Source organism: Nicotiana attenuata, unplaced genomic scaffold, assembly GCF_001879085.1.
Source record: "Nicotiana attenuata strain UT unplaced genomic scaffold, NIATTr2, whole genome shotgun sequence".
Classification (NCBI taxonomy): domain Eukaryota; kingdom Viridiplantae; phylum Streptophyta; class Magnoliopsida; order Solanales; family Solanaceae; genus Nicotiana; species Nicotiana attenuata.
The window spans coordinates 1,593-22,661 of NW_017670916.1; the positions used below are offsets into that span (position 1 = coordinate 1,593).

The following is a 21,069-nucleotide window of genomic DNA, read 5'->3' on the forward strand; positions in this document are numbered from 1 at the left end:
GAAGGTCTGAATCACAATCAAGCATTGCATATTACGGTACAATTTGAAGACAAGCTCATTGCCAGGGTCCTGGTTGATGGAGGTTCGAGTCTAAATATTTGTCCGTTAGACATCCTGAAAAGGTTGGACAAAGGTTTCCATGAAATACGGAGTGGAAGCATGAATGTGAAGGCTTTCGGTGGGTCCCAGAGGGCCACGATCGGGGAACTCAACCTTTGTTTGCAAATGGGGCCAACTTGGTTCGACGTTGAATTTCAGGTACTTGACATACCAGCCTCATATAACCTTCTGTTGGGCCGGCCATGGATCCATGCTGCTGGAGACGTGCCTTCCACGCTACATCAAGCCGTGAAGTTTGAATGGAACCTCCAAGAGGTAATCATTCACGGAGATGGAAGTAACCCTATCTACACTAGTCAGACCATCCCGACCATTGGACATAGAAGAAGTCTAGGAGGGGAAACCTACCATCACATCGAACGGGTCAATGCTGTCGAAAAAAACAAGTGGTGGAGTAACAAGATAGAAATCATATTAGCATGGTCTGGATATGAACCCGACAAAGGATTGGGAAAGAAACTCCAAGGTATCGCCAAACCAATACAGCTGAAGAATCATGGTACTACCTTTGGGCTCGGATACCAGTATACATGGCAAGAGTACAATGATTGGTCGCCTCCATGGCATGGACCGTATTACCCTCTTGAGCAACCAGTGCCCCGTCTGGAACAAGCTTTCCACCAGGCCGACACAATATGGGGAACTGCAGAAGAAGAATCACTAGCTGAGCTAAAGGATTTGTTCTTGGAAGATGAAGATATGGACTGCAGTGCCATAATTGAGGAGGAAGAGGAAGAAGGCCTCACCATTCAGACTATGGCGAAGGGAGCTGTTCTCAGGAACTGGACCGCCACACCATCCCGGGCCCGCCGAGTCCCTGGGTAGCTTGGCAAATTTTAATTTTATAGCCATTCTAGGCATTTAAAATTTTCGGTAACTTTGTTTTAAAGACTTGCCTGTTTCAAAATAAATGCCCGATTCATCGAACCGTATTCGCCTGGATGTTGTTTAATTTTAATCAAATGCATTTGCTCTTTATTATTCATTACTATTTTCTACACCTTCTCTTTCTACAGCGTTATTATTACTTTTCCTGATGAAGCGGTGACTGTAACATGTAATGAGGCAACACAACATGAGAATAGTGACTCAGAGGAAGAAGATGAGATACCCGAGGAAATTGTCAGAGAAGTTGAGAATTTTGAGAACAAGCCTACGTCCAACTTGGACGAAACAGAAGCAGTAAATTTGGGAGATGCCGAGACCGTCAAAGAGACCCGCATCAGCATTCACTTGTCGCCAACAGAGAAGGAAGAATACATCCATTTTCTAAAAGAATATGAGGACATCTTCGCATGGTCGTATGACGATATGACCAATTTGAGCACATCTATCGTAGCTCATAAGTTGCCTACCAATCCCATGTGTCCGCCAGTCAAGCAGAAACTCAGAAAATTCAAACCAGACATGAGTTTGAAAATCAAAGAGAAAGTTACCAAGCAGGTCAAAGCCAGAGTTCTCAGGGTGGTTGAGTACCCAACATGGTTAGCTAACATTGTGCCAGTTCCGAAGAAAGACGGGAAGGTCCGAGTATGTGTTGATTATCGGGATTTAAACAAAGCAAGCCCCAAAGACGACTTCCCACTGCCAAATATACATATCCTGATCGATAACTGCGCCAAGCATGACTCCAATCCTTTGTAGATTGCTTCGCAGGTTATCACCAGATCTGGATGGATGAAGAAGATGCCGAGAAAACAGCTTTTATTACGCCTTGGGGTGTATACTGTTACAAGATGATGCCATTCGGTCTAAAGAATGCTGGGGCTACTTACATGAGGGCCATGACAACCATCTTCCATGATATGATACACAAGGAAATAGAGGTATATGTGGACGACGTCATTATCAAATCCAAGAGGGCCGCAGATCACATAGCAGACTTGAGGAAATTCTTCGACAGGCTCAGGAGGTACAATTTAAAGTTCAACCCTGCAAAGTGTCATTCGGGGTTCCCGCAGGAAAGTCATTGGGATTCATTGTCAGTCATCGAGGGATCGAGCTAGACCCAACTAAAGTCAAAGCTATTCAGGAGTTACCACCACCTAAAAGCAAAAAGGACGTGATGAGCTTCCTGGGACGGATCAACTACATCAGTCCATAGCACAGTCCACAGTAATATGTGAACCCATCTTCAAGATGCTGAGGAAGGATGCCGAGACAAGTTGGACCGAGAATTGTCAGAAAGCTTTTGAAAAAATCAAGGAATACCTGTCCACACCGCCAGTTCTGGTCCCGCCAGAACCAGGACGATCTGCTCCTTTATCTATCCGTGTTAGATGGAGCCTTCGGATGTGTTTTAGGACAACAGGATGAGACAGGAAGAAAGGAGCAAGCCATATATTACCTGAGTAAGAAATTCACACCTTATGAAGCACGGTATTCTCTGCTTGAACGCGCTTGCTGTGCTTTGACCTGGACAGCACAGAAATTGAGGCATTATTTCTGTGCCTACACTACATACCTCATATCCAGGATGGATCCCCTGAAGTACATATTTCAGAAGCCCATGCCTACTGGGAAGTTAGCTAAGTGGCAGATACTACTGAGTGAGTTCGACATCGTCTATGTAACTCAAAAGGCTGTCAAGGGACAAGCATTGGCTGATCACCTCGCTGAAAATCCGGTGGGAGAGGAATACGAACCCTTGAAAATGTATTTTCCTGATGAAGAAGTATCATTCGTAGGAGAAGACATTACTGAAGCATATGACGGCTGGAGGATGTTCTTTTATGGAGCCGCCAATTTCAAAGGAGTAGGCATTTGAGCAGTTTTGGTGTCAGAAACGGGTCAACATTACCCTGTATCTGCTAAACTCAGATTTCCCTGCACCAACAACATGGCTGAATATGAAGCCTGCATACTAGGGCTCAACATGGCAGTCGACATGAACATTCAGGAGTTGTTGGTGATCGGTGATTCAGATTTGCTTGTGCACCAGGTACAAGGAGAGTGGGCCACCAATAATTCCAAGATATTGCCATATCTGCACCATGTGCGGGAATTGAAAAGGAGGTTCAAAAAGATGGAATTCCGACATGTGCCCAGAGTTCAGAATGAGTTCGCCGACGCATTAGCCACTTTGTCATCCATGATACAACATCCAAAGATATTGATCCCATCCCGGTAAGGATCCATAATCAGCCGGCATATTGTGCTCATGTTGAAGAAGAAACAGATGGAAAGCCTTGGTTCCATGACATCAGGGAGTACTTATCAAAAGGAGAATACCCGGAGCATGCGAATCACACTCAGAAATGCACGCTCCGGAGATTGTCAAATCACTTCTTCCACAGCGGAGGGAACTTGTACAAAAGAACTCTGGATTTGCGTTTACTAAGGTGTGTCGACGCAAATGAAGCTTCTAAGCTACTTGAGGATGTGCATGCCGGGACCTGGTCCGCACATGAACGGTTTTGTCTTGGCCAAGAAAATACTCAGAGCAGGTTACTTTTGGATGACCATGGAGACGGATTCTATTCAGTATGCCCAAAAATGCTTTCAGTGTCAAGTGCATGCCGACATGATAAAAGTACCGCCAAATAAGCTCAATGCAGCAAGCTCACCTTGGCCATTCGCCGCTTGGGGAATGGATGTTATCGGTCCGATTGAGCCCACTGCTTCGAATGGACACCGGTTCATTCTGGTAGCCATTGATTAATTCACAAAATGGGTAGAAGCTGTATCTTACAAAGATGTAACCAAGAAAATCGTCGCAGATTTTGTCAAGGGTCGTATCGTCTGCCGATTCAAAGTTCCTGAGTCCATTATTACTGACAATGCCGCCAATCTCAACAGTGATCTGATGAAAGCTATGTGTGAATCTTTCAAAATAAAGCACAAGGATTCCACCGCCTACAGACCTCAGATGAATGGAGCCGTGGAAGCCGCCAACAAAAACATCAAGAAGATACTAAGGAAAATGGTAGAAAATCACAAACAATGGCACGAAAAGTTACCATTCGCCTTATTGGGATACCGTACCACAGTCCGCACATCGACTGTGGGCAACTCCCTACATGTTGGTTTATGGTACCGAAGCTGTCATCCAAGCTGAGGTGGAGATTCCTTCTTTAAGAGTCATACAGAAAGCTGAACTCAGTGATGCGAAATGAATAAGAAGTCGCTATGAACAATTGGCCCTTATCGATGAAAAGAGGATGAACGCAGTATGCCACGACCAATTTTATCAGAACAGTATGTCTAGAGCTTTCAACAAAAGGTTCAAACCAAGATAGTTCACACCAGGGCAGCTGGTATTGAAGAAAATCTTCCCGCATCAAGATGAAGCCAAAGGGAAATTCTCTCCCAACTGGAAAGGTCCGTACATGGTTCACAGGGTCCTGACAGGAGGAGCACTCATACTTGCATAGATGGATGGAGAAATATGGAAAAAACCAATCAATTCATACGCAGTCAAGAGATACTATGCCTAGATTATTTCCACTTCTTTTCTGATGTAATTGAACTACGCTTGACTTGATTCCCGTTTAAGAGGGGATACGTAGGCAGCCTTATGGGTTTGGTCATATCATAATAAAATTTTCATTTCCCCCCAAAATCAGAAACTGGGGCAGAACTTTGAGGAGGGTCCTCAAAATTCCGGAGCAAGTCTAGCCAGCACCGTCACATGCCAGGAAGTCAATAATCAGTCAAGAACTGGGGCAGAATTTTGAGAAGGATTCTCAAAATTCCGAAGAAGATTCAGCAGGGTCCGCCATCCGCAAACAGTTAAAAATCATCTACCAAACTGGGGCAGAATTTTGAGGAGGACCCTCAAAATTCCAACATAAGAGAGCTGCAATGCCTTTGAAATGTGTCATAGTCACTAGTTCATCAAAAAATTACTTGATATATCAATACGCTTCCAAAACGATTCTATTTTATCAATGATTGCATATTTTTCGAAAATCCTATTTTCATAACAGTCAGGTGCTACCTAGGGGAACTCGAAGGGGGCTTCCAGAGTGGAGCAGAGCAAGGCCGCCAGACGAAGCAAGAACCAACCTCCCCTCATAAAACTTACAATTTTTCTTTGAACGCAGGCACATTTGACGTAACGATAGAATTCGCGGAACATGTATACACAAAGCAAATTCACCATCCATCTGGCCATCAGACACTGAATATATCCTAGCTAAGACATACTCTACCCTTATCTGCTATTCTCTCTTTGCATGAGTCTAATCTCTGACTCCATAGTTGCATGAGTCTAATCTCTTACTCTACATTTGCATGAGTCTAATCTCTGACTCCACATTTGCATGAGTCTAATCTCTGACTCCACATTTACATGAGTCTAATCTCTGACTCCACATTTGCATGAGACTAAGCTCTGTCTCCAATCTTGCATGTGTCTAATCCTTGACTCCATATTTGCATGAGGCTAATCCTTGCCTCCACATTTGCATGAGCCTAGTCCTTGGCTCCATAATTGCACAAGGCTAATATTTGCCTCCCCATTTTCATAAGGCTAATCCTTGCCTCCCCACTTGCACGGGACTAAGCATCGTCCCTCTTTGCACAGATATTGCTCTACTTCTACTACTATCTACTTGTTTTTCAATCGGGCTAAGCTCTGCCCTCAATTTCACAAGACTAAGCCCTGTCTTGTTACATCATACTATTGCATATCATAGGGTGAAATATTGCCAATCTATCCAAAGGCGTCATAGTCTAAAGGCATCATCCTCATAGCCAGAAGACACCATGCCATGGCCTGAGGATCTCTCAAATTTGCATATCATTATTCAAAGGCGTCATGGTTCGGAGGCACCATTTTCATGGCCCGAGAACACCATTTCATGGCCTGCGAATCCCTTATCATACGCTTCATGGCCCAGGACATCATGGTCTAAGGACATCATCCTCATCGTCCGAAGACAACTTTCATGGTCTAAAGGGAATTTGCATCATGTTTAATTTCTCGCAAATACATGTTCGTAGTATCTTTTATCAGCAGGTAACCAGTAAGCAACCGCTATCCTAGCAAGAGCAATCTCGCTCCAATTCCCTCCAACCGCCCCGAGCCTTAACCGCTCACCGTAGCCGCTTCCGCATCTCGTGTCCGTTCTTGCAATAATTTCATCGGCATCCTCCGCGGGTGAATCTAGAACTACTCATGGCCCGATTCCTGTAAGACCAGGGATATGTAGGCAACTCGAAAACCGGAGTTCGGCCTCCGTCTTTCAAAACCTCCCATCTGGTCAAAATTGGCCATCATTTCTTTTCCCGAAAACTCTTTCATCCTTCCCGGGTAAAGAGGGGCAGCTGTTGATACCCAATTTTTCCTATATATTTTAAATATGCATAAAGACCTTCAAAATAGCATATATATGCATATATAAGCATGCATAAAGTTTTATAATTTTTCCCATGATTTTAAGGATTTAAATTGATTTATTTTCTCCCCTTTTATTCATAAAATTCCAATAATTATTTCCCAAATTATTGTTATGGTGATTTATTCATTTAATTTCTATACATATACCAAAATGTAAGTAATATAATTTTTATGCATTTTTGTAATTACATCTGGTATTTTTCAAGCTAAATTGCAAATAATTGCAATGTTAGCCCATTTTAATGTATAATAATATTTTATACGTGCGAAATTGGCTCCTATATTTTTAAAATGATAACTATATATTTTAAATCATTTTGTTATAGAAAAATTATTTTTTGAAACTATTTTAATATTTATTAAAATTAAAATAGGGAAAATTGGCTATTTAAATCATAGGCAGATTTGGCTTTCAATTTTAGCCTAATTGAACCCAATCCCAGCGCAATCTCCTATTAAATAACCCGACCCAGGCCCCAAACACTTCCTACCCGACCCAAAACCCGTCAGATCCTGGCCGTTGATCCAAAAGATCAACGACCCTCGTTTATTCTTTCCTTTTTAATTCTAATCGACCAACCTAACCCTAATCTCTCTTCAAACGCCGCCTCCCTCTCCGGTCATCTCCGGCGACCATCTTTCAACCCAAAGCCTTCAATGGTTTCTCCCTCGCCTTGCTCATCATCTCTGAGGCATTCAAAGGCCCTGGGCCATGCCGACTTATGTCTTGGGTTGCTGTTTTGGTTGTTCATGGCTTCTCCGGTGTGATTTTGGGCAAAATCACACCATATTTGTTGCGATCTTTGAAGTTTATAGCAGGTTCTTTCGTTTCTGTCTGGGTTTCCTTTGAAACCCTAACTGTTTGAATCTCTTAGATCTGTGCTATTTTAACGATTCAAGTCTGTTTCTTTCTATGTTCTACACTGTTCTCAGACCTCTCTATAAAACTCTTCAACTTTAAGCCGTTTTTACTTTCTTTAATGTTAGGGTTTCTCGGAGTTTCTTCTACACTTGTTTAAATTGATTTTTATTTATGTTTAAACCTCTTTCCTTGCTTATCTCGACTGATTCTATGTTCTTACTCCTCTTTAACTCGCCTATGTTAAAAAGCCCTAATTTTTAAGATCTTCTATGTCTTGGTTCTGTGTGTTTGCCTAACTACTTGATTCTTGTTAAGCTTCTGTGGTTACCATGCTTCGAATGTGTTTTACTGAGTCCTTAGCCTGCTTATATCACTTCTGTGTGATTGTGTTCATCTTGTTTGTTCATCTCTTGCCCCTTTCTGTCGATATTGCTGACCATGCCTGTTTGCTACGTCCGTTTGATCTTCTCTATTTATATGTTGAAGTATAGAATCATGACTCATTATTGATTGATTCGGATTTCCTTAATTGATGGTTTGATTGAGAGATTTTTCTTTTAAAACCCTAAAGTTCTACCTCGTCTTTTTAAATTGACTGATTTCATTATCTTATTTGCTGTGGTACTTTATTCTAACTAAATCATTCCCTTAATTGAAGTTTTCTGAATTTAGTCCTAATTGACTACCCTATGCTTACTGAACTTTGATTCTTTTCTTAATAGTCATGTACTGATTTCTTGACTTATATGCTACTGGTTCTTACCATTTGAATTAGTTCCCTTAATTAAGGGAGTAGTTGCCTTGATTTTCTGATTGATTGATTCTGAATTCCTCAATCATTATGCTACTATGATTTTTACCTTATTTACTACCTGTTTTCAAACTATAAATACTCTAGTCTTTCATTAGCACAGACACGAGACTTGGGTTTAAAGACTATCTCTCATACTTTAAAAATCTTTGCTCTCTCTCTTGTGCTATCTGCTATTGTTAGCCGGCTGCAAGCCAAGGCTAACCATTTGTGCTCTCTTGTTCTTTCATTCTGCTTACTCTCCTCTTCACTGGTATGTCCTAGTTCAATTCAAAGTTCCAACAACAACATGATTCTCTTATTGTTTCAGTTCTTCTTGTTTCTGGTTTGCTTCTATTTGTGGTTCCGTTGTGAAACTTGTAGTTAAGAACACATTACTAGCATGTTATTATGTCTTCCCCTTCCTTTAGATTAGTATATTCCCTTTATGTGTGTTTCTGAGCATGTCTTACTAATTGTCTCTCACTTGTTGTATACTTACCATACTACGTCCCATGAATCCCAAATCCCTATCACCCCTGTATGTGGTTGTGTTCTTCATATCTAGTTTGTGACTATGCCAGTGTCAGCTGTTTCTGAGCATGTCTAAACCAGACCTAGACCCTGGCTGGGTTCTGTGTTTGCAGTCAAATGTGCTATGTGTCCCAAACTCCCTTGCCCCTGTGTGTGATTACTGAATTCACTTGGTTCTGTGAACTAGCCGCGTTTGGACTGTGTTAACTATTCCAATCTCTTTTTCTCAAACTATCTCTACTGCTTTACTGAATTTCTTTCAAAAAAGGCTTTTGTTAAATACAGTTTCTTACCAAGACCTTTTTAACTTGTGTCCACCACTTCTCACTCTATTCTTAGTCAATAAGTTCTGCCCCCTCTAGTATGTGTACTGCCTTGGGATCCTTTGAGAACCTCCGAACTCTGGCATGCCGAGGCTGGCCATTCCACACTGCACTTGTTCAATTCTGGGGTGCTAAGTCTAGGTGTAAGCACTGCCCGGGATCCTTGAGATCCTTAGGGAACTTTGATGCATCTAGACTCTGATTTGTCTATGAAACTGAGGCATATGAGACCTTTGGAGGCTTTGGGAAACCTGGGCCAAATTGAAGGCTCCCTATTGAATAGCTTCTTGATTTTCTATTTTATTTATGTAATTCATTGGCTTGTAATGATTTGTAAACAGATATTGGGGTATTTAGTGAAAAGGGGTGGGGAGATACATATTTTCTGGGATAATACGGGCAGAAATCCTGCTCTTAGGACTTTACTTTTTCAAGTCTGCTTGTTCTAAATAGAAAACGTGCTCTTAGGACTTTACTTTTTCAAGTCTGTTTGTTTTAAATAGAAAACATGCTCATAGGACTTTACTTTTTCAACTCTGTTTGTTCTAAATAGAAAACATGCTCTTAGGACTTTACTTTTCCAAGTCTGTTTGTTCTAAATAGAAAACATGCTCTTAGGACTTTACTTTTTCAAGTCTGTTTGTTCTAAATAGAAAGCATGCTCTTAGGACTTTACTCTTTGAATCTGATTGCCTTGCCAAATAGAAATCATGTTCATAGGACTTCACCTTTAAGTTTGTTTACTCGTCAAGTAGAAACCATGTCTATAAGGTTTTACATTCTTCCATCATGCATATAGGGTCCAAACAATCATGTCTTAAAATCAGTTTAATAATAGACACCATGCCTATAGGACTTAATTCAGATATAGTTATAATGAGTACTTCTGTATGTTGCCACATTTGCAAATCGACTAAAATCAGTAATACGCCTAGATATCATGCCTATAGGGAGTCCTACTCGCAATTCTGTCTGTTAATCTAATTTAGTCTAATGAGCTCCTTTAATCACGCTTAGTTCATTCCTGAATTGGTCTTATTAAGTGTTAAGCAAGTTCTGAAACAAGTTCCTTCAAACTGCCTCAATCTCATTAGATATCATGCCTATAAGTATTAACGGAGCCTATTTCAAAATCTGTTCGTTTCTGCATTAATAGATATCAGTATCCTGCGTATAGGAAAGCCTCTAGGGCGCTTTCAAAATTGCATTCTCGGTAATTGTCTCTATCATATTTTCTGATCCTAACAGGCTTTAAAAGGAATACTTAGGCAACTGCTAGGGTCTAATTTTTGAGTCTAAAAAAGGGTCTTGTTTATTTCTGCATATTCACTTAGATATCCTGCTTTAGGACATTGTCTAATAAAAGACCTTAACTGTGCTTGAGTCGTGCTGCTTATGTGTTTGATTGAGGAGGAAACTCTGAGCCTCTAAAACTGCTCCCATTATGTGTGAAAGTCATAAATGCTTTTTGACTGTCGCCTTAGAATTTTCGCCTTTTAAAACTTTAGGGGTACGTCTAGAAACACCTATAGGTAGGGGTCCTAATTCCCTCCAGGACCATTAAGAAGGAACGGGTAGCAGCACGCAATAGGAATCGTTGATCAAACACTCGCTTTGCATGACGAATAAGGGGACGGGAAGGGTAGACATGGATATGATGACCGGTGCGTTAATGCCACGCGTATCCCCTTTCCAAGGAGTGATTACCGGGCATTGTACTGATGTGATCCTATAGGCTAACCAACCTAGGATCCCCCATCTCCCCAAATCCTCTTTACTTGAAGCTTTATTTTCCTTTTATACATACAAACTGTTTAAATTCTTATTTGAGTTATACAATGCCCAACATGCTCTGCTTGCAATTATCTGCTTCAACTGCTTATTTTATTTTTGGACTAATTCGTAAGTACAAGTTCGGCTGGGACCCACAATTGTGGACCAAGAGGGGTGCCTAACACCTTCCCCTCGAGGTTATTTCGATCCCTTACCCTAATCTCTCGTAATGCAAACCAACCTAAGAGTTAATCGCTCTAGGTGCCCTAATGCACTATAATCCGTTAGGTGGCAACTCTTCAAATACCCAATTCCCAAAAGGAAATGAGTCATTACACCCCGTGAATGTCGAAACCCGAACCCCTCTTCCCGTCAAAAAGGGAGGAAAAAAAGGGGGCGCGACAGTGATAAACCAGTATTGGCCAGCAGCAGTAAAACAAGTAGCTTAACAATTTTAACACAACTGTTAAAATTATATTTTACATTATATTAATATTATGTCTACATTATATCTACATTATATATGCATTATATCTACATATAGCCTAAATTACCAACACATAACCTACATTATATTTTCAATTGTTTTCTTATGTATAACACATGAATGACATTCAAAATGAGGAGAATGTTCCTGTTGGTGTTGACTTATCTTTCCAATTTCAAGGGGAATTGGATGAAGAAACTGCAGGTATGGTTTAGTACATTTTATTAACACATTTCACAATACATATTTCATCTCAGCTACAGGACAACATTTCAACAAATTTACTACAATTAAACTACAATTTTTCTATAGTGTTCTTTCTGTTAGCTACAAATTATCTACAATTTTATTAAGTTGTACACATTTAATGTAACAGAGAAGGAACCTATGCATGTGGACTCTCCAAGATGCTAAAGTTGGCATACAAGGAGAGCATTTAAATGAGGAGAAGGAGACTACGTATTTGCAATCCCATTCAACAAGCAAACGTTATACAACAAGGGGACGATTGTTGTCAACATTTAAGTGGTATTATATGTTACAATATAATTGTAGGAAAAGAACAACATGTTTTATATAAGTTTCAATTTTTCAAAAAGAACTGATGCAACCAACATAAAATGTTATTCTTTTGTTTTAAATTTTGAAGGTGAACTAGCCGACTACATCAATGTCGGACAATGACTCCAGGTCTGGAAAAAGGGATGTAACAGTTGATGATTTTGAGCTTCCAGAGAACTGCTCCTAGATTGTTAAGTTCGGCAAGCTTAATGAAGATGAAACAACACCTGTGCATCAAGGAAGAACAAGGCAGTCTGGAAAGCATGCCAGATCCCCCGTTCTCCCTTATTACAGTTCTGGGGGAAGCACTTCTGTTGGACCTCCAATTTTCCTCATCAAGCATCCATTTACTGGGTTATTGGCGACAATGATATCCTGACTTGTTGGAAGAATTCAATAAGTGGTTATACTCTAGTACCAACACGATTTCAAAGAGGTTAGATTATACAATTTTTCATATTTACAAGTGCATACAATTTTTGGATTTCCAGTTGAAACTACATAATATTTCTACTTGATATGTGTTTATATAGGAGGAAGGCGCTTATTCTTTAAAAGACAACCAGCTCAAGCTGTGGTATGATCTTGGAGTGGAGAAAATTGATAAAAACGAGTGGTTTTATACTTTGGCACATCCCGGGCAAGTCCTCAATGACACGGTACACATACCCTGGCAGAATTTAATAATTAGCTGTAGTATTATGTTATTTTAAAATTCTATATTTTTTTGTTTGAAAATTATAGTTAAACTGCATAAAGCATTGAGAAATAATAAAATCTGATTTTTGCAGCACATTGATGTTATTTTATACTATTTGAGGAAGAGAGAAAAGTATGGTCCTCATAACAAAATACGCTTTACAACAACTGATTGTATTTTCAAGACTAGAATTGAACAATTTTATCAAATACATTAACGCTCCTGCTGATAAGAAGCTTGATGTTGTCAAACCCCAGGACGTCGCATCAGAATATATATTGGGGTACAGGTTACTTGCAAATATTGCATGGGATCAAGTTGATTTTGTGATTATGCCCATAAACATTGTGGAGAAATTTCATTGGTTGTTGGCTGTGTTTGACATTACCGATAGGGTTCTATATGCTTATGATTCTATGGTCTCTTTACGAAACCACAACCTTGTTGAATCTGTTGTCAATAAGTTTGCTGTTATGACCCCCTTTACTTGTCATGCACTGACTTCTACGGCAAGCGTCTAGACATCAACTATAAGAACACAAAGGCATAATTTGAAAAAGGTATTACTGACCCTCTTGACATTTAGTGGTTGGTCGGTGAGATACTCCAGCAAAAAGAGGGATCACTGTATGAAAAAGCTGCCCTATTATTCCTTCTATCTATTTAACAGATTGTATTTTACACTGAATGCTAAATCTTTTTCCCTATTATTTTTTGCAGTGAATGTGGTGTATATTTGGTGGCATTTGCATAACATGTCAGCATAGGAGAGCTAGCGATTTTAAAGGAAGATCTTTCTGATATTGATCAACACCGTAGACGCTATGGAGCGCTGCTTTGGGATTATGCTAAGAAAAAAGCAAGAGCTTGGTGCAATTAGTGAAAGTAAGGTAACTGGAAGATTAGTAAGAAAACAAGGTGCACCAGCTGTGAACGAGAGAACACAAGTCGGTAAAAAGAAGAATTAGTTGTCATTTTCAGTGGAAAAATTGTAGTTAAAGTATTTAGTTGTAGCTGGTTTGTAGTAAAGTTGTAGACAAAATGTTAACTAAGAACAAGTCAGCTGCAATTTATTTGTGGCAGATTTGTGCTACATTTATTTTACCTTTTGTTTTGTTATTTTGTCCAGAAATTCTACTACTTAGAATAGAAAATATTTGTGGCCTTTTTTTATTGAAAGTTGTTGGTACTTGATCTCGATATTGTCCCTATATAATTTTTTTACAGTTTAACTACAATTATGTCTACAACTATTATACAAAAATACATAATCCATTCAATTTTAAGCAGTGCTGTTAGGAAAGGCTGAAAAGTAATAAATAAACTCAGTATTTGAAAAAAACAACTACCAACCAATTGTATTAAGAGTTGAAATCTTTTTATCAAATATTTCATTATAGGAGAAAGTCTTTATTCAAATTGGCAACACAATTACGACTCAACTATATTTCTCCAGAACAGAACAAATACAATTTCCTATGTCTTAAAGGACAAATTATCATCAACAGTACTCAGGAAAAAAAATCTTGTTACTGTATCAGTTTTAATTTCCTTTTGGGAGCATTCCTACAAGATCTTTTGTTATGCCCTTCTACTCCGCGGTTTTCACATGAAACCTTGTACTTCTTTGCATTTACTTCATGGTTTGTATCTTTGTTTTGAGGTATCCCTGACTGTCTTTTCCCAGTGGGTGGCATTACAACTTCTTCAGCTATATGTTGTGGCACATTCCATTTGCTTTCGTCAGGGAGCGGCTCTACTGGTATTTCGTAAGTCTTCAAAAGACTCTCCCTCGTGTAATAAGGAGAACAATAGTTTTCATAAGACTCGTTCCTGTGCCTCAAAGCCGCCAAAGCATGTGCACAAGGAAGCTCATCAAGCTGGAATTGTCCACAAGTACATCTGTTGTTTTCAATAACACTTGATAAGAAAATGATGACACAAACCATTATTGAAAATAAATAAAAATGGATGCACTTCATATTTCTACTAAATACTACACCCCATGAGAGAATTATAAATATTTCTAGATTAGTTTTTTTTTTTTAAAAAAAAATTCTATATAAATTCTCACAAGTATATATGAAAATTATATATTTATATGCCAGTTTGGTTCGAATTTTTTTACTCAATACCAATCCAAACCTAATCGGATTTTTAATCGTTTTGGTTTGACTTTTTGATTTAGTGTGATTTTCCTCTTCGGTTTGAACACCCTACTAAATCCTATATGCCAATGATATTAGAATTCTTAATAATACATTAATAACTCTTGCAAAATAATTGAGCAAGACAATTAGACATATCTCTATCCTAAGCGAATTCATTCCCCCATGCCCAGGTTCAAAAACTTGCCATATTCAATCATATTGCAATCAAGATTTCACATTTTTATGTTCAACTCAAGATCCGTAAATAGTATTCAATTGTTGGCTATACAATTTATGATAGGCTATAATTGTGTATTTTAGTCGATTATTACAATCTAATTTACTGCACTTTAGTTGAGTTTGCGCTTTAATCGCTAGTGTTTTGCACTAATTGTGTGTTTTATGCCTTGTAAGAGTGATTCCGAGCTATATAGATGTTATGGAATGAATTTAAGTGATTTGAAGATTAAGTCTGAGTAAAATCTCAAGGAATTAAGCCGGGATCATGTTCGGGGTCAAATTTGATAGTTGAGAACAAACGAAGACTCGATGAGGCATATTGCGCACTTTCTAGTAAAATAGATATAACATTTTGCTCAGAACTCCATTTGGTCTCTACAATATATGGTTGGAAAGCTAACTCAAAGGGATACAACTTTCATGTTTTACGTTTTTCCAAATTCCAAACGGAACAGGGTGAAAAACCGCGGTTACGGTAGGACCGCGGCAGAACATTACCAAAGATTCAGAGGACCATTCTGGCCGCGGTCCTGGCGTAACCGCGGTGGGACCACGGAAGGACGCGTAAATTTCAGGGACTAAAGTGCAAAACACGGGATTGTAAGCCCTAAACCCTATATTAAACGAGGGAGGCCGGCCAAGAGGGAAGAGAATGATTTTTGGAAGTGAAAAACATCAGAAGGAAGGGCAAGAGGCAAGGAGGGGACATATTTTGGACACAAATTAGACCTAAGGAAGGGCAAGAGGCAAGGAGGATCATTGGGCATCAATCTTTAATCTTCTTCTTTGTTCTTTTACCTTTGAATATGAATTCTTTTGTGATTTTTGTTATTTTCATGAGTAGCTAACTTTTCTAATCTAAGGTTTTGGTGAAACCCGTTGGGGATGAATTGGTTGTTATAAGTAATATAGATTTGAATTAGTTTAATCTCTATTTGTTCAACTATGTTTTGATTGTGGTTAATTGAAAGGATTCTCAATTAGCCGTTCCTATTTATTATGTATCTGCTTTAGAGAGAGTGCATATTTAGGTAGTTGTTTGAACAACATCACTCCCGGAGTATAGGCGAGAGTCATAACCGAGGGTTTAGAGGTTGGATTAGAGATAACGATACCTCGGGTGCGATCTAAGTGAACTGTAATGCGAATCTAGCTAGCGTAGCTTGAGAGAGTGCGTCTAGTAAATTATCATAATTTCTTGAGAGAGATTTATGATAGCTGGAGAGTTCATGATTGATAGAGGCAACTAAGTCAATGCTATAAGAAACATGCAACCAAGGAAATCAACAACGGGGGAAACCATTACCTTAGACCTTTATTCTGATTGTTTACAATTCAAGCATAGTTAGTTTTCAGTTGTTTATTTATTTTCAATCTTGTCTTCTTGGTGATATTAAACAGATACAGCTAAGCCTTAGTTCTCTGTGGGATTCGACTCCGGACTTTTAGACCGGATTATATTTGCAGCGACCGCTTATCCTTTTTAGGACTAGAGTTGGGCGTGATCAAATTTTGGCGCCGTTGCCGGGGAACTAACGGTGTAGTTGTAGCTGTATATATTGCTAGGGTTCAAGTTTGAACTTTTAGTTTGTTTTATTTTTTTTGTATTTTTTTAATAACTGTTGATTTGAGAAACATAGCATCTTGGAATTATGGGAATTTAGGTGTAGATAATTCTACTATTGATCTCCATACATATTGTGAAGGAAACCACCCGTGGCAAAATTTTCAAAACGTTCCTAAGAGCGAGTTATGTGCACCAACTCAATCTCATTTGTGGAATGTGTGTGATATGTGTGGTGGTAAAAATGGTCACCTTCATGGTTGTGCTTATATTTCTTATTTTCCCCCAACCCCTTACTATGATGGTTCTACCTTTTCTTGTGAAGTTAATAGGAACAAAGAACCTGGGAATGCGGACCTGAAGGAGATCAAGGATATGCTAAAGTGCCTTCTGGAACAAAACAATGAGAAACAATTGCACATAGAAAGGCAAGAGGCAACTATTCGCAAGTTGGAGACTCAATTGAGTCAAGTGGTTGGAGCTTTTAATGCTCAACAAGCCAATATTGAGGATAGTAGCCAAGAAGAGCATGAATTTGAGGTGTTAATTGGGGAGGTCAGAGTAGAACATCAACAACCTAGCCAACTAGAATTTGAGGATGTCAATGTTGAAGAAGTGATACTAGAGCCAACCAAGGACTTTGAGGATATAAATTTTGTTGACTCTAGTATCACTGATGTTGAGGATGTTGAGAGTCCTGAAGTTCATGTGTTTGAGCGCATTGGTCCACACTCCAAGCATTTTTACACATTATGTTTGGATGATGATATGGAAATAGAGTCATCCAAACCAATTGAAGAGTCAGGGAATGAGGAACAAGGTGCATATATTCTGGAATTCTTCTTGCCAGACAGTCAAGATTACATACCTCATACGAAGGAATGCAGAATACTACATTATTTCCTTGGGCCTGTTAGATTCATTCCACCGCCCCATGACCATAATCATAAGCTTGAATCAAAATTGGGGGTTCAATTCATAAGCTCGAGGTGGAGGCAAAAAGTGATTCGCGTCGTGCCGCGACGTTAAATCAAGCGCTTGTTGGGAGGCAACCCAGCTTTATTGCTTTCTTTTATTTGTTTTTTATTATTTTTTTAATTGTATTATTTTTGCAGTGTCAATTTTTTATTTTTTAGGAGAATGGAAAGCAAAGGTATTGGAAGGATGCAACAGCAAACCAAATGGCTGGAACTAAGTGTGAGGTACCCGCACAAAGGACCAAGCTTGGGAGAAGTCTGAGTACCCCATGAGTTGTTAGTGCTTCGGCCTTTAGCCTACCAGGGAGTCTCTTGTACCCTTTTATTAGTTATGGTGTGCATTGGGGACAATGCACAATTTTAAGTGTGGGTGAAGAGATTGTCTGGGTGACTTTTCATGCTACTTTAGCTGTATTAGTTTAATTAAATAGTATTTTTTTTTAAAGATTGTACTTTTCCCGACGATGGATCTATTAGACAATTTTCTTGAGGAATTTAAGTCTAAAGAAAAAAAACAAAAAGATTTTCTTTGTAGGTAGTGTAATAATTCCCCCTTGATTTTTCTTTGAGCCGCGGTTCTTTTCCAAGGGTTTTATTTGAACCAGGTTTAGTTAGTTTTTTTTTTGGAAGTAGGAGCCATTGTGTTGTGTTTTGAATTGAAGCAATATCTCTTGACTTTGTTATGCCTTTAGAATAGTGAGTACTTTGGTTGTGACGCTTAGACTCAGTTTTTGACTCTTGTATAAGTACCTTAAATTGTATGATTTTAAATTTGCTTAACTGCTTTGACTAGAGTGTCTTGATGACTCCAATCCTGAGTGAGTTATGTGCCATGTGTGTGTGAGGTTTGGTGTTATTCTGTGCATTGCATTTGATGCCTAGAACTTGCCCCGTGTGTTTGCAAAGCGAAATAGTAGTGTTGTTCAGTCTTGGAAGTGATATAGGCGTTTTCTTGTTGAGCCAGATATGTATATTTTACCCACCTAATTGTTATGTATCGTAGTTAACCTCTTTGAGCCTATAATCCTTTTACTTTGGCAACCACATTACAAGCCTTACCCATTTGTTTGAATTAACCATCTATTTGAACCTTTTCACCTCTCATGAGCACTTGAATTGTTATGAACTTTGTAAAAGTTAAAGTGTGGGGTGGTTGGTTTGGATTTTGAGTGGAACTAATTGAATAAGGAGAAAGGTGCACTGTTTTGAATGCACTGTTTTGAAAAAGGAAGAGCCACTTGAATTGAAAAAAAATATAGTTGGATTGTTGTGAAAAAAAAATTCCTTGATAAGTGGTGGCTCTTGACGTAAGTGTGCTTAAAGAAGAATGGGGTAATTTACATTGATGTGAAGGTGGAGTTTGGTTTAACATAAGTATGGGGTTTGAATGTTAAAATGTATGTATTAAAGTGCTTAGGGAGGTGTAGTCACTCTTATATCTAAATATATCCTACCCGTCTCGTAGCCTACATTACAACCAAATAAAGTCCTAATTGATCCAAGATTGAATGAGCTCGATTAGTGGAGTAGTACACTACGGGCAAGCTTATGGTGCATCTTTTGTGGCATATGAATGTTATTTCTGAGAGTGAGTGAATTCTTTCTATCTTGAGTTCCTAAGTGTTCTTAAATTTTATTGTGTGGAACTACTCTCTTTTGTTGTGTGAGGGCACTTGATTCATGAAGGAAAGGTAATGTCAGTGACCTCTATATTAGAGTAAGTGGGTGAGTTGTGAATAACGTGTGGTACTTGTGAGTCAAATCTTGAGGTGAAGATGTTACGCTTTTGTGCTTAGTCTATTTTAAATACTCTTGGTGTGCTGCGTTAGGAGAATTGTTTAAAAAGGTCGTGTCTATAAAAAAAAGTGTAGTTTGATTGCTCGAGGACGAGCAATGGTGTAAGTGTGGGGTGTTGATGATAGGCTATAATTGCGTATTTTAGTCGATTATTACACTCTAATTTACTGCACTTTAGTTGAGTTTGCGCTTTAATCGCTAGTGTTTTGCACTAATTGTGTATTTTATGCCTTGTAGGAGTGATTCCGAGCTATATAGATGTTATGGAATGAATATAAGTGATTTGAAGCTTTGAATTCTGAGTAAAAGCTCAAGGAATTAAGCCGGTATCGTGTTCGGGGGTCAAATTTGATAGTTGAGAACAAACGAAGACTCGATGAGGCATATTGCGCACTGTCTAGTAAAATAGACATAACGTTTTGCTCAGAACTCCATTTGGGCTCCACAATATATGGTTGGAAAGCTAACTCAAAGGGCTACAACTTTTATGTTTTACGTTTTTCCAAATTCGAAATGGAACAGGGTGAAAAATCGCGGTTACGGTAGGACCGCGGTAGGACCGCGGCAGAACATTACCAAAGTTTCAGAGGACCATTCTGGCCGCGGTCCTGGCGTAACCGCGGTGGGACCGTGGCAGGACGTGTAAATTTCAGGGACTAAAGTGCAAAATACGGGATTTTAAGCCTTAAACCCTATATTAAACGAGGGAGGCCGGCCAAGAGGGAAGAGAATGATTTTTGGAAGTGAAAAACATCAGAAGGAAGGGCAAGAGGCAAGGTGTGACGACCCAACCCGTCGTCTCATGTATTACAGCCCCGTTTCCCCCATTTTATTGCTCTTTCATGTTTTATTATCAGCAACGGGTGAGTTAGAGTTTAATTGAATTGGTTTGGATAGGAAATGAGACACTTAGTCTCTTTAAGGAAGGTTTGGTTTGGAAAAGTCAACCGAACATTGAATTATTAGTTAGAAGGCTCAGATGTGAATTCCGGTGATTCGGTTAGCTTCGGGAGGTGATTTGTGACTGAGGAGTGCGATCGGAAGTGATTTCGGAGGTCCGGAGTAGAATTAGGCTTGAATTGGCAAAGTTGGCATTTTGGCGAATTCCGGTGGATAGGTGAGATTTTGATCCAAGGGTCGGAATGGAATTCCGAGGGTTGCAGTAGCTCCGTTATGTGATCTTGGATATGCGTGCAAAATTTCAGGTCATTCGGAGGTGTTTTGGTCGGGTTTTTGATTGAATACGTAATTCGGAAGTTTTTAAGAAACTTAGGCTTAAATTCGATGTGATTTGATGGTTTTAGCGTTGTTTAATGTGTTTTAAAGATTGGAACAAGTTTGAATAAGGTATTAGGACGTGTTGGTGTTTTTGGTTGAGGTCCCGGGGGCCTCGGGGTGAATTCGGGTGGTTAAACGAGCGTTTTGAGGTGTGTTGCAGGTTCAGTTTTTCTGTCATCTGGTATTTCCGCTTCTGCGGAAATGGACCGCAGAAGCGGTTCCGCAGAAGCGGGTAAAGGAGCGCAGAAGCAGTTCGTAGCCTGGTGGAGTGTTTCCGCAAAAGCGGAACATTTTTCGCAAATGCGAGTCCGCAGAAGCGGACTATAAACCGCAGAAGCGGTCTTCAGTGGTTCGCAAAAGCGGATGAGGAGACGCAAAAGCGGACGTTAGGTTTTTAAGTGAAGACCGCATAAGCGGAATTTTGGCCGCATAAGCGGAAGCGGGACCGCATAAGCGAAAATCGTTGTTGGCAGAAGGGTTTAAAATATTAAATTTCATCCGCGAACAAGAGGTAGTTTCCACCATTTTTAAGCGACTTGGAGAGCTTTGGGCGAGGATTTTCGAGGGTTT

General features: G+C 39.4%; 1 protein-coding gene across 1 annotated transcript; it reads right to left on the reverse strand.

The window, feature by feature from the left end:
• Positions 1-14,022: 14,022 nt before the first annotated feature.
• LOC109244454 lies at positions 14,023-14,442 on the reverse strand. Its single transcript, XM_019411551.1, has one exon. It carries the CDS (start codon positions 14,440-14,442, stop codon positions 14,023-14,025), a length of 420 nt encoding a protein of 139 aa, XP_019267096.1.
• Between the last annotated feature and the right edge of the window lie 6,627 nt (positions 14,443-21,069).

Coding starts and splice junctions, on each gene's coding strand:
- LOC109244454 (XM_019411551.1), bottom strand. CDS start 14,442: ATGGTTTGTGTCATCATTTTCTTATCAAGTGTTATTGAAAACAACAGA.